The sequence below is a fragment of the Camponotus vicinus genome, unplaced genomic scaffold (assembly GCF_025532165.1).
Source record: "Camponotus vicinus isolate PSW18456_S1 unplaced genomic scaffold, iyCamVici1.0 SCAF_2, whole genome shotgun sequence".
In the NCBI taxonomy this organism is placed as follows: Eukaryota; Metazoa; Arthropoda; class Insecta; order Hymenoptera; family Formicidae; genus Camponotus; species Camponotus vicinus.
In genome coordinates this window covers 12,662,729-12,684,495 of record NW_028141956.1, presented here as the reverse complement: position 1 = coordinate 12,684,495, position 21,767 = coordinate 12,662,729, and the positions used below count along the sequence as shown (strand labels likewise).

The 21,767-nt window shown below is 34.1% G+C and overlaps 2 protein-coding genes across 12 annotated transcripts in view; both read left to right on the top strand.

Moving 5' to 3' along the window:
- Positions 1-4,499, top strand: part of LOC145967467 (uncharacterized) — a 48,010-nt gene extending 43,511 nt beyond the window's left edge. For 3 of the 7 annotated variants that reach the window (XM_083092388.1, XM_083092386.1, XM_083092385.1), the window contains 4 exons: positions 11-342; positions 763-1,028; positions 1,293-1,457; positions 2,012-4,499. In XM_083092388.1, the coding sequence (XP_082948514.1) occupies positions 11-342; positions 763-1,028; positions 1,293-1,457; positions 2,012-2,279 (1,031 nt within the window). In that variant the 3' untranslated portion in view covers positions 2,280-4,499. Of the gene's footprint in view, positions 1-7; positions 343-762; positions 1,029-1,292; positions 1,458-2,011 lie in introns of all 7 variants that reach the window. The other 4 variants (XM_083092387.1, XM_083092384.1, XM_083092383.1 and 1 more) reach the window with 2 other exon arrangements.
- A 4,959-nt stretch (positions 4,500-9,458) lies between these two features.
- On the top strand, positions 9,459-20,759 carry LOC145966926 (uncharacterized). 5 transcript variants are annotated; one of them, XM_083091353.1, is made up of 8 exons: positions 9,459-10,599; positions 15,934-15,959; positions 16,031-16,282; positions 16,628-16,968; positions 17,360-17,637; positions 18,476-18,815; positions 19,040-19,177; positions 19,468-20,759. In XM_083091353.1, exons 4-8 carry the CDS (start codon positions 16,904-16,906, stop codon positions 19,580-19,582), a joined length of 936 nt encoding a protein of 311 aa, XP_082947479.1. In that variant the 5' UTR covers positions 9,459-10,599; positions 15,934-15,959; positions 16,031-16,282; positions 16,628-16,903; the 3' UTR covers positions 19,583-20,759. The 5 variants fall into 5 exon arrangements, with proteins under 5 accessions (XP_082947479.1, XP_082947478.1, XP_082947482.1 ...); XM_083091352.1 differs by lacking the exon at positions 15,934-15,959; XM_083091356.1 differs by lacking the exons at positions 15,934-15,959; positions 16,628-16,968.
- The last annotated feature ends 1,008 nt before the right edge of the window (positions 20,760-21,767 follow it).

The window sequence follows — 21,767 nt, the reverse complement described above, 5'->3', positions numbered from 1 at the left end:
TGTTTAGCAGTGGCTCCGTACTATAACCGACGCCCTACAGCCGCGACAGGAGCTTCGGTGGGAGCCTTGCCACCCGCGCCTCGTGCGTCCAGCAGCACGGACGACGATCACAGCGGATTATCGGAGACGGAGAACATCTCGCCGGACACATCGCCTGACATTCGCCGGAATCGCCACACCGCGTCCGGCCAGGACTCCTCGCGCAGGAAGCGCCGCGGCAATCTGCCCAAGGAAGCGGTGAACATCCTGAAGCGTTGGCTGGTCGAGCACCGGTACAACGCTTACCCGAGCGAGTCCGAGAAGACGAATCTCAGCGAGCAAACCTCGCTCTCGGTCCTCCAGGTTAGTGTGATGTTTGTTTTCTTTTTTTTATGACACTTTTTCGCGAAACTTTTTTTATGCAACCGCGGATTTTCTGTGGAAAATCCAAAATACGTCATTTTGAGTAATTTTTAAAAATTCTAAGATGTCTTTTGCGTTTTTTGTAAGATTTTCATGGGATTAATTAATATCGATTAATGCTAGTTTGCGACACATCTATGATCTTAAATCTTTAGAAAATTACACTTGTATTGATGAGTACAGGAAAGATGAAGAAACAAATATTAGATATAAAATTAAAAAAATAAAATATCAAAGCGTGGAAATGAGATATAAAGATATTGACAGATGGGACAATCAAGATGGACAATCCTAAACAATCCTAAAAAATTCAGTAAAGAAACGTATAATAATTGAAACAATCTATACTTATTTTTACAGGTTTGCAACTGGTTCATAAACGCCAGACGGCGTATCTTGCCCGATTTGTTGCGCAAGGACGGTAAGGATCCTCTCGAGTTCACGATATCGCGTCGTGCTCGTCGCATGCAAACTGGTGCTTCTCGACAGGGTCGAAGGTCTGATCCGTCCGAAGAACTGATGGACGTGCGAAGGCCCCAAAATTGGGATTTACACGCCGACAGGACGACCGCATCAGCGCAACATCTCGAGAGGGATCACGATTACGACGAGGAACCTGCATATCGGTAAGCATTTCCCTTTCGTTCTCATTCCCGACGTTTCAATATAGATATTAGCGCGAGAAGGAATTTCTCCGACTTCACCGACACTTACTGACTTAACACCGACCTCTTGACATGCGTCAAAATCAAAGATACAAGAAGAAAACCGTTTATCCGCTTATTCACTGTTTCGCTATGACGAGGCTTGAGAGAACATTTTAAGTAGGAGAATCGGTAGATTAAGTACACGAAAATGCTAGATATATCATTCAAGATTTACCTACGCAGAAGCGAGGACAGTCCGAACGATTACGAGAGTAGTCCGAACGATTACCACAGCGAGGAGGAACGTCCTTCGATACGATGGCCCAACGTAATCGTTCGCCCTTATGCTGAGGCCCAAGTCGAGCAGTTAGACGGCGACGATATCTCTCATCCTCCTGCTCGACGAAGGCAAGTTTTGTACTACAATACAATGGTTGCGTTCGACACAGGGAACAAACATGATTGCAGAATCTTGCAATTATTATGAGATTATCCGCCAAACACTTTTCAATGATTCGCGAATTTTCAAGACCTTCGCATTCGCGAAATAATTAAAAATACAAATAAACTACAAAAAAAAATGATTAAAATCAAAATATAAATGATTAAAATCAAATACACCCAGAGATACATAAGAATATGTAAAAGACTTAATCACGCTTTTCATTTAACATACTTTTACGGTGATTCAAATACCTGTCTCTTCCGCGAATTTTCAAGACCTTCGCGAAATAATTAAAAATACAAATAAACTACAAAAAATTGATTAAAATCAAAGTAAACCAAATACACCCAGAGATACATAAGAATATATCAAAGAATCAATCACGTTTTTAACGCACTTTTACGATGATTCAAATACCTGTCTCTTGCGCGTGCATCATGTATTCTGGCGCTATGAATAACGTAGACATGGATGTTTCAAAAATTAGTGAATTAAACATGGCAACTTTTTTGTACAGGGATGACAACAATTCCGAGAGTTCCCACGACAACTCCACCGGCGAACCCGCTGGGTACTGGAGCGCCCCTCGAGAGCACCTGTCAGCAACGCCTGGTGTTCAGCAGCAGCAGCAGATCGAGGTCCATTATCGTGGTCTGCCGCCGCGGACTCTTGAGAACGCCTTCGCTCACCAGGACAACGGGGATTCCTTCAGGATGCTCGTGGAGATTGCCGTAGCCAGTCCGTACGAGCCTCCAAGGCAGCGACCGTCATCAGTTGATTCCTAAGTGAATAGGACGGGAGGCTTCCACTGTAGCCAGTGACAAGGACAACGAAGAGCAAGGATGACGTCCCTCGCGCATTGGATGACGACAAAATGCGTCGAGGGAAAAATTAAATTAAATTTTTAACTTTTCTTTCGTTGTCCATAAAAAATTAAAAAAAAAGAAAAAAAACACAAAAGACAAAAATTCTAAAAAAAAATGTTAGACTTTATATAAATAAATAAATTGTTAATCGCTCGGCAATCGATGTTCTTCGCGTTTGCCCATAATACCAAAATGACGGCAAAATTCGCCCGTTGGATTTTTATATCGTGTGTTGCGTTTTAAGTTTTTAAACTAGCGTTATATTTTTAATTCTTGGATTAGTCGAATAGCTAATAACGATGATGTGTTGACGACGAGTGCGGTTTTCTCTCCGTTCTTCGTTCCTGAAGCTATACATAACGACGCGTTTAGTCCATACCGTTACATTACCTGATCTTATTATAAATTACGAAAAGGAAGAAAATTCCCTTTTGCGTTTAAGTCGGAAAAAACATCGGACAAATACGTGTAATGCGTGCGTATACGTAATGCGGACGTAAAGGGGATTTATCAACTTAACCGAAACCAGCGAGTGCCAAAGTGCTTAGCCCGAGCATCACGAAACTCTGCCTTAATTAAGAGAAACAAGTCTGAATAATATGTATAAGCATGCTATTAGAGAAAAAAAACGATAAAAGAACAAAAAAGTAACCGCACAAGTACAAAAGTTATATTCGCTCTTCGAGAAGTACGTGGTCGTTAGTTAGCTGAATAGAGATAAATAAAAATGATCTACGCGGCATCGAGACTATATTGTTTCTAGTAATAGTGTTCCTCTGCTCACGATAATCTTTTGTTTTAACTCCGATTTTTATGTCGACATAAAAATACATGTATATGTATCGCAAGTTTCGAAGTACATTATACATTATATCTTTACTTCCGTAGTATATACGCAAGCTGTTACAGACTTACGACGAAACAACAAGAAAACAGCGCAAACCCCGAAAGACTGCGAGATGCTAATTACTGATAGCGCACATATATAGAGTAGATCGATCGGTCCACTTTACTGAAGTAGCGAGAGCGAATCTTTTTGACAGTACAATTGACAAGATAGTTTACAGTGTAACGAACATTAACATTTGTATAATTCTATCAATCGAGACGCGTGATCTCTCGTATTCAATCATTTACTGATTTCGACTTCTTTCCGATGAAATTTTAATGAAGCTTTTCGGTTATTTTGAGCTTTTCGTCCTACTGCATTCTAAGTCATTTCTGAATTTCATTAACACTTTCAGAAAGAAAGAATCTTAAATATTTTCTATCATCCTCGCGTTTCGCATTTATCTCGTGTTGTATACGTGTTGGAACATGCATTCTAAATCAAAATTAGTTCGAGCATAAAAAAAATTAAGTGCCAGTATAATGCATTTTTGCACAATCACGTTTTCAAGATCGATAAGAAGCTCCTCGTATCGTATTGTTTCGAGACGCGTCGATGAAAGAATAATAAATTGAAGGAAATAATGGTGAAAAGACAAAGCTTTGCCTTTGTACATGTATATATATTGTGTAGACAGCGATGTGCGTTAACGAGACATAAGCTGAAATTTTAAGGAGAAGTGTGCAAAAAACCAAAGACTCTTATTTTTAATTATTAATAATTAAATTGTGCGCTCATCGCTCCCCGAAGTTGTGACAGAATGACGTTGCAATTTTTGTATAAATGTTACAAAGTAAATAAGCGTATTCGCCTGGAAAAGCTGTATCCAGGTCGGCGTATGGGAGTTACGTATATTCGCGAATTAACAGGAGTAGCCATCCCACTAGGGAGGCATGTACAGAAGATGAATGTTCATGGATAATGTTGTTAATATACGATTGAAATTTATTTTTTAATACGACACTCTTGATACTACTTGTTGTTACAGTGATAAAGATAATTTCTACTAGCGGCGAAAAAAATTATACGAAGAAAGAGAGAAAGAGAGAGAGAGAGGAGAATGAACTGAGAATTTTGGCAAATAACAGAATTCCCAAAGGGAAGGGGAAGCGAGGTAGAAAGAAACGATAGCGAGATATATAATATGATGTCAATATCGCACGACAATGCAAGAAATATTTACGCGGAAACACGGAATCTTCCGCGTATTTCCTCGTTATATACGTAATTAAATTACTAGATTATGCAAATTACTAGATAATGCTATTTACCTAATCTTGATAAAATGGTATAGAGAATTCCATTTTCAACATCCGGACTATTTTTTATTTGGAGCAGCTTTTTCTTAATGTTGACCTGAAGACATAAATATCGAGAACGTATGGATTATTCCTTTCTCGTCTTCGCGAGACCAGCGCACGTGTATTTTTTTTTCGTTGTTTTTTTTTTATTATTTTTTTCCTTTTTCCTACTCTCCTCTATTATTTTAACGAAAATAACAAGCAGTCGGCTTCACTTGTACTTTTAAATGTTTTGTTTATTCATCCTTTGTGTAATTTTTCTCTTTTCTTCTTTCTAATTTTATTTTCAAAAAGAGCCGACGAGCCGATTCGGTTGTGAATTAAGATTAGAGTGATTGTAATTAATCTTATCGTTTTGATGTTAACAATCTGAATGGTGCGCTAAACGCCCAGTATTAGTGCAAAAATTATGCAGAGTGCCCGAAAAAGATCGAATTTCTAGGCGAATCTAAAATTGAATCTTAAGTGGAAATTTCCTTAGCAAAAATATCGCAGAAAAAATTGTAATTTATCGTCAGTTTTCTACTATTGCACTTATATACTTATAATTAATTTTCCAGATCTATGGAGTAAATATATTACTAAATATAAATTAACCATTATATGTATTTTTATAAAATTATTTAATAATTTCCGATTATATTAAATAATATTTCTGATAACATTTTATTAATATATTTATTAATATATATTAATATTTTATTAATATATATCAATATATCATAAAATGAACTTTATCTAAGAAAAACATAATTTATATCTCTTTAATATGTAATCAATCTTTAAAAATATCAAATATTAAATTTTTAATGAAATCTTATTTTTTATGAAATTCAAAGCTTTACACTTCAAATTTTCAGCATTGTGTCTTTCTAGATAAAAAATTCTAAATAAAATAATCAAAATCTAAATGAGAAGAATTATAATACTGTGTATATAATGTTCTTTCTGAAGCTTAATTTTCGAGAAATCCGATTTGAATGACACATAAATCGTCTCGCGACATTTTTGCTGAGGATTCCAAACTCAATCGTAAAGGACCTGTCGTAGATGTTAAGTTCGCGAGGGAGGCACTCTAGATTATTGTGAATCACCGTACTTTTACAACGGAACAACCATACTGCCATAGAGCCATAGCCAAGTGTCTAAATCTCGACCCCTATTCGACCTTATTTTTTTTCTTTTAGAGCGTTGTTGTCGATCATATCTTTCGTATATCGAATGCGTGCAGGATTTGGTGAATCGTTGGAAACTCGAGAGATTCGGCAGTTACTATCGTACAAAACTTAACGACCTAGAATTAAGTGTGCCTTTTTACCGGGACGTCTCTCGACTCGCGAGAGGGACGTCTTTCTTAGCTTATAGAGCTACGACCATTACGTACAACAACGACAATTCGCCAAGAATATCGTATCTTAATCTGCCATTCGAGTTGACGGCGAACGGAGCTTCCTATAGTGTTATTATACGATCGTATAATCTTGCTCACCCTCGTTAAGACGAGATATATCTCGGGAATAGAATAAAATCACTCTCTTTCGGCAGAACAAGAGGTACTTATCGTGTGTTCGATTATAATCTCTACGCGGTCTATCGGTCACGAAAATTCTTCGCGCAACGAAGAGAGAAATCAGATCATGAATATAAATCTTTTATATATATTCTCGAAAATATGTGTAATATTGTGATGACGGGAACTTTGATCTAACTCGCTCCTCTCGAGACAATTAATCCAGGTTAAATTAAATTAAATTAAGAATTGTTGACGGTTCTTCGAGATTTTCGAGAGAGAAGCGGGTTAAATCATTATCGATCAATCAAGAGATTTTACTCCTTTCAAAAGCGATTGTTATCGGATTGCGTTAACGGTGAATTTTATTGGATATGTATCCAACCGAATTCGATATAAGCACGATAGCGAGAAGGGGGACTTGGGATTCCGATCGCTCGGGGCGGAAGATAATCGAATCGGCGAATATCTGCGCCCTTATATCGCGCGACGAGGCAATATATATCGTACAAGATCTTATATTTCGATGTTTTTATACACGAAATGAAATGAGGCGGGACGAGGATTGTGCACAATTCCGTCCGTTATCCAGGCACACAGATACACACGCACACACTCATACGTACATGTATACAGGATCGCGCGGCGTTAACCGACTTTGATGTAGAAGATGGACCGACATCACACGCGTACATATATATATGTACAGGGACACAGATATCCGGTATTTATCAGCTGCACGAACCTGTTACAGCCGCGTGCGAGCAGTTTCACTCTCCGCGCCGATAAGCATATCGCTCTATTACTTAGACAATAACTAATAATCGGTTATCATGTACCGCGATTTTAAGGCTCTTACACACAGACACACGCAAACACCTTAAACTATATAGTAAGTGCCATATTATCGACTTATTGTAGATCGTACAGGTATCGTAAGGTCCTATAGGTAGATATATATATATATATTGATTTATATAAGATTAATTATGTTTAAAGCGCGATACGTTACGACTAATTGCGTATAATTGTTATACGCACACGTTGTTTTCTTTTTCTCTCCTTCCCATTTCGATCGTATCTTCGTACGTGACAATTTGTTCAAATTATGCGATTTGTTATGAAAGAGGGACTCGCGCGTATCCTGACACGCGTATCCGACGAGCTCTTCTCGTTCCTTCGTCGAGAGAAAAAATAATGTAAAGAATTTCTTTCGGCGGAGAGATTCAGCGTGCGAGGATCGCGCGAGCCTTCGAAGATTTCATTTAGATTTAGTATTATCGTATTATGAGAAAAACCTTGTTCGTTCCACAGACAAGTCTAATAAAATATGTTGAAAACCTTTTAAATTCTCCTCGCGTTTTTTCTTTTCGCTCGACACCCTCTAAGCATTAATATTTATAAGATCGAGTTTGAACGATTTATGATTATTATTACAAGATAATTATTTAGGTCCTAACAATGCACACGAAAAATATTAAATTTCAGAAGATATAAATTTTATCAAGTTTTCGATATTATAAAAATTTTAAATGCATTATACAAAAGAAAAAAAAAATTATTTAGGACCTAATGCATAGTTCGCATGAAAAATATCAAATTTGAGAGATATAAATTTTATCAAGTTTCCAGTATTATAAAAAAATTGAATGCATTATACATAATAAATGCACACGAAAAATATTAAATTTCAGAAGATATAAATTTTGTCAAGTTCTCGATATTATAAAAATTTTAAGTGCATTATACAAAAAAAGGAAGAAAAATAATTATTTAGGATCTAATACATAGTTCGCATGAAAAATATTAAATTTAAGAGATATAAATTTTATCAAGCTTTCGATATAAAAAAAATGAATGCGTTATATATGTATGATAGGAGGAAGAAAAAAAATTGTTGAAATTAAAAGATGGGGGAGGAGGTGATTCGCTGTCTATCCTTGTTCTTATTCCTATCGTTTTCGTTATTGTTAACGGTAATCTCATTATGATGCTCTACGACCGTAACCACCTTTCCCTGTTTAACCCCCTTTTTCTCGTCTTCACAGCGACGTCTGTATACCGCTATCTTCGCGTAGACGTACCTCGATTTTCCCCTTTTTTCATTCTTCGGCCGGCTAGCTCCTTCATTTGCGTAACACCCGTCTTCCTTTTCCGCGTGCGTCTCTTCGTTCTTAATATCAATCTTGTATTTAGATCCAGAACGGCAACGGGGGTGGGAGAGAGGGAGAGAAGAACTCGCTTCTTTTTCCCTCTTTTCCCCGAAGCGGGTTTGCGCGATACGTCACAATAAGTCTTTACTTTGAAGAAATTTTTTCCTTTACGAAGGCGAGCAAGTGTGTCCTGTCAAAAACGTGATACGATGAGAGAGACAAAAGATTGAGCTCGTCTGATTGAATTACTTTATTACATTTAATATTCATCTTACTTATAAAAAAACTCTTTCATCGAGATATTTCAATATTTTAATAGCTTTTGTTATATTTAAATTAAATTTATAAAAATTTATTTAATTTGAAGAAAATTTAGAGAATATGTGTATCCATTAAATCAATGTTCTATTTTAATTAATTAATCTATTTCAATTTTGATATATACCTTGTTTCGAGACTACTTTTTATTGTCACCACATCTTCTCAATATAACGTATATATGAATTTTAATTCACTTCTCTTTCATTTTTCCTTAGGAAAGACAAGATATGTTCAAGAAGATTGGGCCAACTGTATTTTCGAACAATGAAATGGTTCCTTCGAGAACTATGGAAAAGGGAGAGGAAAGGTTATCATGTTTATTTAGATTTTATCAAGCTTCAAGTATCACATCTTCTTCTTCGTGAGAGAGAGGGAGATAAAAGTACAAATATAACTCAAGAAACGAACATAAAAAATATATATACAATAATACCCAGACAGCACACATGTCCAAAAGACATCTAAAAGACGACTTAAAGACGTCTTAAGGTCCTCTAGACGTCTTTAAGACATCTTTTGGCCTTTTTAATGTAAATAATATACATGTAACGTAATATGTATAAATTGTAATAATAATTATAACTATTATTGATATTTAATATTATCATTGATATTATTATATTCATATTTTATATCGATATCATTACATTGATATTTAATACTTATTTGTTATTTAATAATGATTTATTATTTTTATATCGATATCTCGGAGGTAGATTTAAATTATTTTTTATATAATATGTAAATAATAATATAAGTCTACCTCTGAGAGAGATACCGATATAAAAATAATAAATCGTTATTAAATATTAACAAATAAATATCAAATATCAATATAATAATGATAAATAATATAAATTTATTTCCAAGATAAAAATAATAAATCGTTATGAAATATTAACAAATAAATATCAATTAATCGAGCACACAGCCCAAGGTCGCATATTGGGGGGAGAAGAGGAAGCTTAAACCGAGGTAGGGGAGACACACACCACACGCGTTCGCGCCAGAGCCGGAGAAGAGAAGGCGCGATCGCGAAATCGCGATCAGTCTGAAAAAGTCGGCGCGCGAGCCACTGACACAACTACCTTCGCTTCGGTGCGCACGCAACCGAATCCGGCGCGCTACGGCCGTTTGATGCATCGCGAGGCGTGCTCCAAGTCGAAAAGCTGAGACGAGTTAAAAACCGCGAAATAAATATTCGGACTGATAGAATGTATTGCGGAAGAGATATTCAGAATATCCGCGAATCGATACAACAATAAAGTCCAAGTCTCTACAAAGTGCGAGTTCATGTGGTGCTCCAGCAAGACTGACGTAAAATCCGCGGATGAAACATCAAGGATAGAAAAGGCGATGTACAGCGCTTCGAGAAGCCCATCAAGATTAATACAGATAGATTTATATTAATAAACGTGAAGGATACTCGGCGACTCAATCTCGATTTGCGCCAAAGATCGATGACATTTGTTCGGACGAAGGGATTAGGACGAGTCTCCATCCCCCTTTCCACAAAGTAATTAATCGTGCCACTGTATTCAATTGATTTGGAGCATAAAGGCCAAGCAACACACGGGATGAAGCGCCGCGGATAAGATCCATGCGGCGACTGGATCATCTGTGCGATGACAGATTACATCATCATGTGTGCGAATCGCGGGAAACAGCGTTCGATATCTCGATATCCGTCCATTTGTTCGTTTTCTGGATAGGCACGAAACGGAACGGGCATTAACAAGGTGCGGGAACTGGATCGGCTCGCTTTATTCCTTTTTTCCCTTTTTTTTTCCTTCTCTCTCTTTCTTTCTTCATGGCCGACAATGGCCAGGTAAGATAGACACTCTTCATCTTATTCGGGCACGGACGAGGAACAATGCGTGCGTAAAAATTGGACATCTGCGCGTCTATTGCTTCGACGCGCAAAGCCGTTGTGTGACAGCTCTCTGTTAATCAACTCTGTTAATCAGTGTGTATCAAGATTTACCCTACATATCACCGGCCGGCGGATACGCCGTCGATCCGAGCCGCTGCACCGTCGCAAAATCTCCTATTGTTGTGAATAAAGGTAAAACAAGCTTATTAATCGTTAGTTTGTTAATTACAGCCATCTCGGATTTAATCGACTTTCCCTCTTTTTGCTTTTTCCTATCTATAACGACACAACAAAGTATTTTTTTTATTTTAAATTATTAATTTAAATTATTAATTTTTTATTTTTATTTCCTTAAAATTCCTTAAATTTCCTAAAATTCCTTATCATAAAATTTTATCTACTTATCGAACATATAAATATATAACATATAACATATAAAAATATAATATATAACATATAAACATATAAATTCTTTTAATCAATGGAAATTTTAATAATGAAATATTTCGGTTACAAAATGGATTATTATAAAGGCTTACATGTATAATATTTTATCGATTTTATTTCTACAACATTGAATGATTATTTGACGTTAGCGACACGTGATTGTAGTGAAAAAGTAATGCCTTTCTTCCTTGGCGATTGTCAAGCTTAATCGAGCATCAAAATTTTTCTTCCGCATCCCTCAACTTTTTTCTTCGTACCATCATTCGATTTTTTTTTTTTTTCGTTCGATGTCGCGACTCGAAAAAGCGTTGTTAGCCGATAATGGACAGGTGGATCTCGGATTACGATTTGTTGAAGTGAGCGAACGGATTAATTTCCGTGGTTAGACACGTGTAGTGGAATATGCTGGAGTTTATGATTACACTGTGAGCGCAGCATCGATTTAGAAGCATACACATGAATGCGTGGATGCGGCATAACGGTCGCGTATTTATACTTTCGCAATGAATGTATATCTTCTTGAAATACACACCATGAAGAATCGATCTTTCACTGTACTTTCTGCGAAACATAGGTTTTGCAGCTCGTTGCTAACGCAAACTTGCTATTTTCGAGGCTGCAGCGATCGCGAAGCGCATGAATTAAAATCTTCGGCGGAATCTGATTGAGATATTAATGAAGAAACAAGATTCTCTTATTCATTTACAATTTACATTATTAACATTTTATTTCTCGAAATTCTCATATTTAAGATCCTTATTACACAGAAAAAAGGACATTCTTGTTTTAAAAATATCTTTAGTTTTAACATGAAAATCTTGAAATGAGATTACATTGCGTTAATTAAAGAAAAATATAATTGCTTGAATAATTGCTTGCCTGAATGAAGCTATTTTATATAGTTCAATCAAGAAAAATATATTCTTATGATTTAAGATTTAATTTTCTTGAGTGGAAAGGAAACAATGTTAAACAGAAAATAACATTTTTAAATCAAAGATTATACTTTTCTTAAAGTAGAATTAAATAATTATATATTCTTGAGATGACAATTACAATATTGAAATAAGACTATAATATTGTTGAAATTTAAAATTATTAAATTCCCCTAAGAAGATATTATAGATTGTTGCGTATATACGAAACAATGTATGCGTTAATTTAAATATATAAGTTTTGATTTGACACTTATTTTTTTTCTGTGTAATTTTTTGAAAACAAGATGGATGGAAAATTGACAATGAATATGAAATAAATATCAAGGATATTAAGATTCGATTATTCTAAATAATGGATATAATAAAAGTGTCAATGCATTACGCATTTTTCGGCACGAGTATGAATTTATCTTCGCCCCCTCGCGCGAACGGTACTTGCATTCGTTACATCAGAGGACCTCGTATTATAAAATTGCGTGTCAACATTCACGACCTCGTCGGCATTTCTTTGAAAATCCGGATTTTCCTACCCGTTCAACTTTGCTCATCTGACAGGTTTCAAGATGTAAGACCCAGATATGAACTTACATTAGTCGGATCCTTGAGGCGATATCCGGGCCATGGTCTCGACTTTAACAATCATCATCTCATTAGTGCGCAAAACCGCTATCAATCCCTCCGATTCCTCAATTAATTCTGCTCGATGTCTAATTAATTCACCTTTTGTAACTTTATTTGATTGATTACCTTAATTTAATTAAAGCCCTTAATTAATTTTAAAATAAGAATTTGGGATGTTGAACGAAAATGTAAAAATACTACAATATTATATATATATCTCAGATTATATTAATTAAAAATACATGATATGTATTATTAAATTCATATATTTATATAAAATATATTTTATATTTAATTGCCTTTCTTCATTTTTAATGGACAAAAAGGATAAGTTATCAATCATTTTTAATAATATTTCTTATTTCATCATAAAATATCCAAATTTTATAATTCCAATTTTTTTTCTAGCAAAAAACTTGATCCGATCTCGTATATGTGTACGATAATTAAGTATTATATTCTAATAAAGCTTTCACGCACATTTTATATCTTCATTTACATTCACATCTAGATCGCCATAATTTATGCATATGAGACGGTTGCTGCAGATCGTCTGCGAATCGTCACATTCGCTTTCGCTATGATGTGGAAAATCTCGGATTACAGAAGCACGATCTTGTGCGTGTTCGCACATTAATGAACGTGTGCGTACCGTTTTATGAAATAAATATGTGTATTACATGGAAGGGGCGATCGCGATACGCACAATAAATCTCTCAAAATCAGTGGTTTGCAATCTGTGTAATCTTATATTACGCTACTTACGCGAAAATAACGCAATTTTATTCAAATTATTATTATTCCCTTAAAAGAAAATCAAAATACCAATATCTATTGTAATATTTAAATTTTTCTGTGTCCCGATATTTAAATGCCTACGTTTCTTACATTTCCACCTAAAAATCTAATTTTTATCATTGCTAACATCTAAAAGTGTGCTGTAGAAAGCAGTCAAAATCAAAATTCATTTGATCTTATTTTTTTATGATGTTATTAATACTGTTCTTTTTCGTAGTAATTACGCCAACGGTTTAATTGTTCGCTCGGGAAAACATTGGCACGTGTCGCATACGATTAGAAAGTTGATTACGATTGCTCGATAATTATTCTTCGTCACACTTGGCTACGCTCGTAAATTAATTATTTGACGAGGCGCTTCTTGGCACTCGTCGCGAATGACAATCTCGGAGGTCACAATCAAAAACAAGTGATTTTATATTAATTACGAATCGACGAAACTCGTGAATGAACCGTCGATTCATTTTTTTTTATTCCGTTAACGATTCTCAGATCAAATATTCAAAGATTCAATCATCAAAGATTAATTTCAAAATCTAATATTTGACTATTAATTGAATGAGATAAGATTTCGATACATATCAATTGATAAACGAATGATTTAAAATATACATAAATAATTTTATTCTTTTTTTTTTGCAAAACCTATCGAGAGCGCAATTTTTTAATGCGCATGTTACATTGATACTACCGTTAAGCGCGGGCACTAGGTCAGGAATTCGTTATATTTTGATGCGGAGGAATGTAAAATGTGTATCTGTATGGGTGCATATAAGATCAGGTGCAACGTGTTTCCGAAGCGCAACCGTAACACGTGTTATTTATCGTCGAAATTGGCTCGTCACGCAATTCAACCGCGAAATGATTTTAGGCATTAGATTTAGATTGAAGAGATTTAATCGAACCCTCGCAAATTAACAGGAGATGAGCATCGATAAAATAAATCGATTGTCTTTTAGAATATATGAAAAAGATATAATAAAAAATTTTACAATGTTAAATAATAACACTAAATCTCTTCTCCCTTTTTGCATATTTCTTAGGAAATTAGCATTCTAAATATTTTGCAATTGTAAGAACTTCGCTTAAAAAGAAAAAAATGTATAAATTAATTGCCAATATTATGATATAATGAGACATTTAACATCCACTTTGAATACCTAACGAATCGCGAATTTCATCGCTTCGTCCAATAAAAAAAGAATCCGTTCGCGAATTCGAGGTCTCTCTTGAACCGCTAAAAAGGCGAGGAGGAACCGCTTAAAAACGACCCGTATTTTACAAGCTAACGGTATTTGGTCGAAAAACACGCACCGCGGTCGATATCAGGGGTACGGGACCTAATTACAGATGGTTTAATAAAGAGGCGCCGTCTCGGTCGAGTTCGTTCTCCTCGCGCGGACGACACCGCGTGCATATCAAAATATACGGGTCAATCGCATTTCGTATTCCGCGCAATGCACTTAGCGGTCGGCCCACCTTTTCTCCCCTGCTCTTCTTCTTCTTCTTCCCTCATTCCCCTGCCGAACTTCACTCTCGTCGTGTTGGACGATGTGGGCTGGTTCGCCGACGATCTAGATCAAATCAAGTCGGTTACGTTGATTTCCGTTGAATCTTCTAATCTAAGAGAATATCTCACAACAGTCAAAATAATGTTTCGCTGAAGTAGGTAGACTTCTAGGTATCACTAGAAAAATTTATCGCTGTATTTGCTGAAAGATTGTAACATTTATAGCAAATTCTAGTGTAATATCTTTTGGTAATTTTAGATTTTTTTCCCGCTGCCAAATATTAATCACTGCGTTGGATAAATATTAGTTTCATACTAGAACGATCTTTGTGAAAAATGATTTTTCTCAATCAAACTTTATAACAAGTTTGATTTAGCTTTGATAGGCGTCACAGAAAAACTTTCTTTTCGAATTTTACCAACAATTCAGATATAAATTCTGTCTTTGTCATTTAGATTGATTAGGTGCAAAACATGGGCGACCACAGTATTTATTAGTTATTTATCTATCTCAGTTAAATTGTTACCGTAGTTGCAAAATAATTTTTTTAAGTGAGAAACATTTCGAATGATACCGGTCGTATTCGATAATGAATTGTTACGATATTCGAGGCACGAAGTGGGTTAAATGTGGACAAATTTCGGGGCAAGTTTGTAAAATGCGTTACATCGGCGTATAATAAAATCAGTATTAAAATGAATACGTGGAAGGAATGCTGACCCTCTTCACAAACTGTCAAAAATTTAGGTCGTAAGTTAAAGCGCCCAGTTGCAGTTATTATGAATAAATATATCAATATATCGTAATTTAATTTAAACGTATGCGTTGAGAAAGAATTGTATTAATAGCTTAATAACAAATAGTCGAAAAAAAGAATACTATAATTTTTGCAATATATATGCAATCGTTTTATTCTATGTATAATTATTATAGATAATTATAACTATAGATTATAGATGAATTATAGATAATTATAATTATAATTATAATTTATAATTTATAATATTTATAATATATATAATATATAATATATATAAATTATAATTATATAATTATAATTTATAAATAATAATATTTATAATATATATAAATTATAATTATAATTATTATATATAATTTTTATAAATATAATAAAATACAATATAATGTAAAAAAATTCAAGAGGGAAATTATTTTAACATGATCAATATTTGTGCTCGGTTCATTCGCAGAATTATCGTGATTCGAGAAACAAACGGTATGTACGCTACGGTATACACGACGAGAATATGTGTACCTATACGGATAAACAACATCACGTTTTTCTAGGGCGAAGCCCAGTCGCCTGGTTTCCCCCTTTAACCACGGGGGGGGTTTTGCAGTTCGTATATACTGTTACACCGATCAAAAAGGTACGGAATCGGCCAAAGCCTACTGAACCTGGCAGAACCGTAAGAAGGAAGACATGAAACGACGTGTGCACGTCATACGCATCTTATGACATAAAGGGGAGAAGAGAGAAGATGTGCATTTTTATCATAATTAAGGCGATATGATTTAGCCCTGCATGTCCTTATAAAAGTATGTGTATAAAAAGATAATCTAAAGTGAAACATAAAAATTTTTAAGCTCTTTATTCTCGAATTTTTTCAATGCGTGTGTTTGTGACTTCATAATAAATAAATTAATAAATTTAAAAAATATTATATTTAATTAATAAATTTTCATATTTAATTAATAAATTTTTATTATATTTTTATTATATTATTATATTATATTATTTTTATTATAATTAATAAATTAATTTTATTAAAATTAATAAATTTTAAAAAATATTATATTTAATTAATAATTTTTTATATTTAATTAATAAATTTTTATTATATTATTTTTATTTTTATTATAATTAATAAATTTTTATTAAAGTTTAGATTTCAGATATACGTTGGACGGAATAAAGGTTCGCGCTCGAAAAAACGCACGATTATTTCGAAAAAAAAAAAAGATAAAGAGCAATTTATTCTCCTTACTCACAAATTAAATTTCTAATTGACCGAATTGGCTAAGCTCGTGGCCAGACGCGCTCGTCCCGAATATCAATCAGGCGAAAATTTTCTCGCACGCGAACAGGATGTTAATCACACCGATGACGACAAAATCCATCGACGATATCTGTCGGGGAAAAATTTTTTTCCCTCCCCGATGCCTGCGGAGACGTTTTACCTCGAGACAGTGAGAGAGAGAAAGAGAGATCCAACGCGGGTACCGTAAGTTTCGTGAGTGCGATGCGTATAATACACGCACGCATCGTGTGCGTTGCAATTTATCGCAAATAATTCCGCGGGATCTGTCGTGCGGCCTACTTGAAACGCCATCGCGCCATTAAAAGGAACGACAGAATTACGGGGTATTCGTAAATAAGACCATTAATTTAATCCGCACGCTCTACGATCTATGACGTGAAAATACCTATTAACTTTATTTTCCGTGGTTAGATCGATTGCTTTTTTTGAAAAACAATGATCCAGGAATAAAATAAACCTTTGAAGGCAGGAATCTTGATTACTCCGCCGATCGATGCTCACGAATCTAATAATTATTTGCTAATTATACCCGCGAATACGACAATCCGCTCACGAGATCTGATTTCGATCGCAGCTGCTCGGACGACAAGATGACGCGAAGAGTGCTCTTGCTGCTACTCGGCCTGGTCCTGCTGAAAGAATCGTCCGGTGTCGAAAGGGACGCGAAGAACGAGGCCACCGGCCAACGGCCGCATCACAGGCAGAAGAGGGTCCTTTGGTTCACGAATGACGGACGAATCGCGCTGCCGCCTGGAACAATCATGACGATCACGCCGACGTTGGCGTTGCCCTTCGTCAGGCATCCACCTTACGGTTTCCTCAGCAATATGACCATCAGTCTGCCGTTCACGAGTGAGTTCGTCCATCCATTAATCATCCCGCTGCGCGGAACATTGATCTTGATCTTTTTTTCTCGAGGTCTCGTACAGAGCGAGGTCTTGCGAATCGGATTCTCTTGCGATCATAAATATTAGAGAGGAAAACAGGGCAAAAGCGAAAAAGATTGAGGAACATGTGACTCAATTCGATGTCATCAATGATTACAGTGTTTTAATTGAAATTATTAAATATTAAATGTTAATTAATTAATAAAAATTATTAAATATTAAATAATTATTACATATTAAATATTAATTGATATTAAAAATTAATTACTTCCTGTGAGAAATTTAATATTATACAAATAGAGAGTGAACACAGATTTCGATCTTCCTTTGAAAATTAAATTAAGATTCGTATTAAAATTCCGTCGAATTAAGATTTATTTAAAGAAGAAATTCTATATATTTGATCCATTGAAGAATTTTTTAGTTTTAACTTAAAAGAATAAGAAAAATATGATTTAACTCGACGTCATCAATAATTACAGTATTAATTGACATTGAGAATTAATTTATTTCTTGTGAGAAATTCGAAAATTGTAAATAGAGAAACATTAGACTCTATTTTTTGAAAAATAAATTAAGATTCGTATAAAAATTCCGTTAAAATAAAATCTATTTGAAAAAGGATAATGTTATATATATTTATAAATGTGTTTATCAAAACATTTTCTATTTTTTTAATTCATTTAAATATTAAATAATTCTATAATGTCGATTCTCATTCGCAATTCGAGGTGAAGAAAGTTCGCAGAAATCGCGTAAAATTATTCGCGAATTTATTATTAATTTATTTAATTCTTTTTCAGTCGACTTTGACAAGCTGGGCTTGACGGACAACGAAAATCCGTATGGCGCCTTGCCGCCTAGCTTTGACAGGAAGCTAAAGAGCCGACAGGCCGGCATGATGATGGCGGACTTTATTGCAGCCTTCATCAAACGTAGATTACACAAGCGGGACACGGCGGAGGTGCCGAAAAACGCATTCCATGGCGGGGAACGAGCCTTACTTTATGGCACTGCCGAAGATATGCTGAGCACTTTGGGAATGAATGGAAAAGCGTGTTTGTTGAGGGCGATCTGCGAGGTCCAGGGACACCATCTCAACAACTTTGGCCTGATCGGCGAGATGCTAAAGTTGTTCTTCACGTAAGTCGGATTCAATTCAATTAGTTGCAAATGTAAATTTTTCGCGAGATAATTTTGTTTTATTTTAAGCTTTTATTTTAGCTGTAAAATATAAGTATATTTTATAATTACATATAAAAATTAAATATAAATTATGTATAATTATATAATATAATTATACATATATAAAAATTATATTAAACATAAAAAGGTGTTGAATAAAATCTCAACAAATTCGCTTTTAGTGCCAGTCGATCGCCGTTTGCGAATCTCCTCCAGGAATACGTCGAGGCGGAAAATCGCGGGAAATTTCACGGCGAGTGCTGGCCTTACTTTAAGGATTGCCCGAAATCCTTATTTCTACCCTCCACCAATAAATATCAGTTAGTAACATTACTTTCATAATTTTCGATTTTAAATCTACAATATAAATTTGCAGCAAAAATCGTAGAATTATTTTATTTGCTGAAAGACACGAGATCTCCGATCATTTGAGTTTTACCTTCTTAAGTAGCCTTCTGCAGGATCTCTTACAATTATTTTATTATAGATATCTATTTTTATTAAAGCTGTCAAAAAATCAATACATATTTTTTACATTTTTTCTTATACTTTCCTGATTTTTATTATATATATTTTTTATTATAAATAAAAAATGCTAATTATTTTTTAGGGAAGGTTCGAAGCACGACGAAGAGGACGAAGAGGACGAGCATTGGAATCAAATTTCGAGTGAACTCGATGAAGAACCTCTCACGAGGATATCGGAACAATTACATCCAATGTAATTGCAATTATATAATTATAATTATACACTAGATAATTCATGTCTAAAGAGAAAAAGAAAGAAACGCGTACCTAGACTTCTTCTCTCGAACACAGAGTTTCTCTGACAAATGATTTCCATATATGTAAGTAAAGTAAAAACCTTGTCCAAAGAATGAGGAGAAGTTGACTTCCCTTCGTAGACTTCATGTTGTTAATGAAGAATATTACAATTTCCTTTCGCGTCGAATATAAGCATTCAACTCGGGATTTTTTAAATAAGAAAATATCCTTTAAACATAGACTCGGGAATTAACGCTATAGATACGCAGGATTATAACAAATATTTCGCGGAATGCATGTAAAACTTATATAGATTCTTTAAGAAAAAGCTCATAAATAAATAATAAGTAATAAATAATAAATAATAATGTTAATATGAGATTAGATTACCATTATTGTACAGCTGTGACACCGTGATAGGTCAAGTTCTCGGCCGAAATATCGTATACTATATAGGTATAGTACTATATACCTGTGTAACATCCGAATACGAGAAACTGCCAAAAGTTTGGCTAGTCGTTGACAGTGTAAAACGAGATCGATGTTTTATTAATTTATTTGTACAGTATGAAAATATTTTTGGCGACTTACTAATTATATTTAATTGTGTGTGTATGTGTACGATGCGATTTATAATATGACTGTAGAGACAAGAAGGTATCAGTCAGTATTGCGCGATCATGTGTAATTATACAGAGATGAGTAAAATTAAATAACTACTTTTTCTTCTTCATGTCATAATTAATTTAATTTAATTAATTTATTTATTTATCTGTTGCTCTTGATTTTTATATTTCGCGAATCACTGTACATATCATTAGTAATTGAACTTTTGTACAAATTAGCTAGAAATAATTGCAACTTCTTCATCATATAGAACTTTTATATCTAATTTTAAACGAAATTTTTTTAACAGTAATTTTCTTCATGACTTTTTTAATTAAGCAACGATATATAAATATATATAAATGATATTCACAAGAGAAACGTACATCATGTGTTCGAAAATTTCAGAACACAATACCATGCTGCCATAATAAATATAGTAAATGTATATCAGCATCGTATGGAACATAATAATTGTGTTACCTGCCTTTTACAAGCGAATTTTCAGTGTAAACAAAAGTGTAAACGAATTATTTATAGAATATCGTCTCGCGAGAAAAATACATGAATTAAGTCATAATTTATATATACAATAAAATACATTTTTTAAAGAAATGTTTTTGATTTGATTGACACTTATAATGGTATATCATTATTTTATATTGTAATCAGATTGTAGTCAGATTTATCAGACAGAAACATTTTTCTTTAATAGTCATTGAAGAAAGAGCGATAATATTATTAAAAGGGTTTTAATTCGCTTTATCAAACAGTTAATAACATGATACTTATAGTAAGACACTGATAATAAAGTATCTAATAATATTTTCTAAAAATTTATCTGAAAATTTCTTGATTTTTCAGATATTTTTATTTAAAATTTCAGGCAAGAAAAATATTTTAAAGATTTTTTATAGTTCAATTTTCTAAAATAAATAGTAAACTGTAACTATAAAATGTAAACATAAAATATAATTATAATTATTTTATATGATACACACACAGCACATTATACTAAAAGATAACGAAAAGATGTCTTTTTTAAGTTATTTTTTCGACAAAACGAAAAGATGTCTATAAAGACATCTTTCGCTTTGTCGAAAAAGATGACATAAAAAAGACATAATAGTATGTGGCACACATGTTTCTTCACTTGCCGCTACGCGGCGAGCCACTCTTAACTTATCTTGTATTTAATATTTATCACGAAATGTATATAAAGAATTAGTAATTAATATAAAATCTGAAGCATATTTTTGCCTTTTACGAACAGTAATGCCAGAAAGAGGATACTGCTCGCACGCATCAATCAGAGAGAGCCACATACATGTGCTACGCAGAATGATTGTATGCGTGTGAGCCGCATCCTTTTCCTGACATTACTGTTTATCAGTTTAATTTCTGACAAATTGAATTTAAAATAATTTATTTAATGATCTGGATTCCTTGTTGGGATTCAGAATATTAAACAGATTATTAGAAATTAGGCGGATAAATGGGAGAAATAGCCCATTTATTGCGTGCATCCAGAATTCAAAA

Bases quoted from the DNA above. Each gene is read 5' to 3' on its own strand.
- LOC145966926 (XM_083091352.1), top strand. From the start codon at position 16,904: ATGCCTGCGGAGACGTTTTACCTCGAGACAGTGAGAGAGAGAAAGAGA. The intron at 17,638-18,475 runs GTGAGTTCGTCC...ATTCTTTTTCAG, and splicing joins CATCAGTCTGCCGTTCACGA to TCGACTTTGACAAGCTGGGC. The intron at 18,816-19,039 runs GTAAGTCGGATT...ATTCGCTTTTAG, and splicing joins ATGCTAAAGTTGTTCTTCAC to TGCCAGTCGATCGCCGTTTG.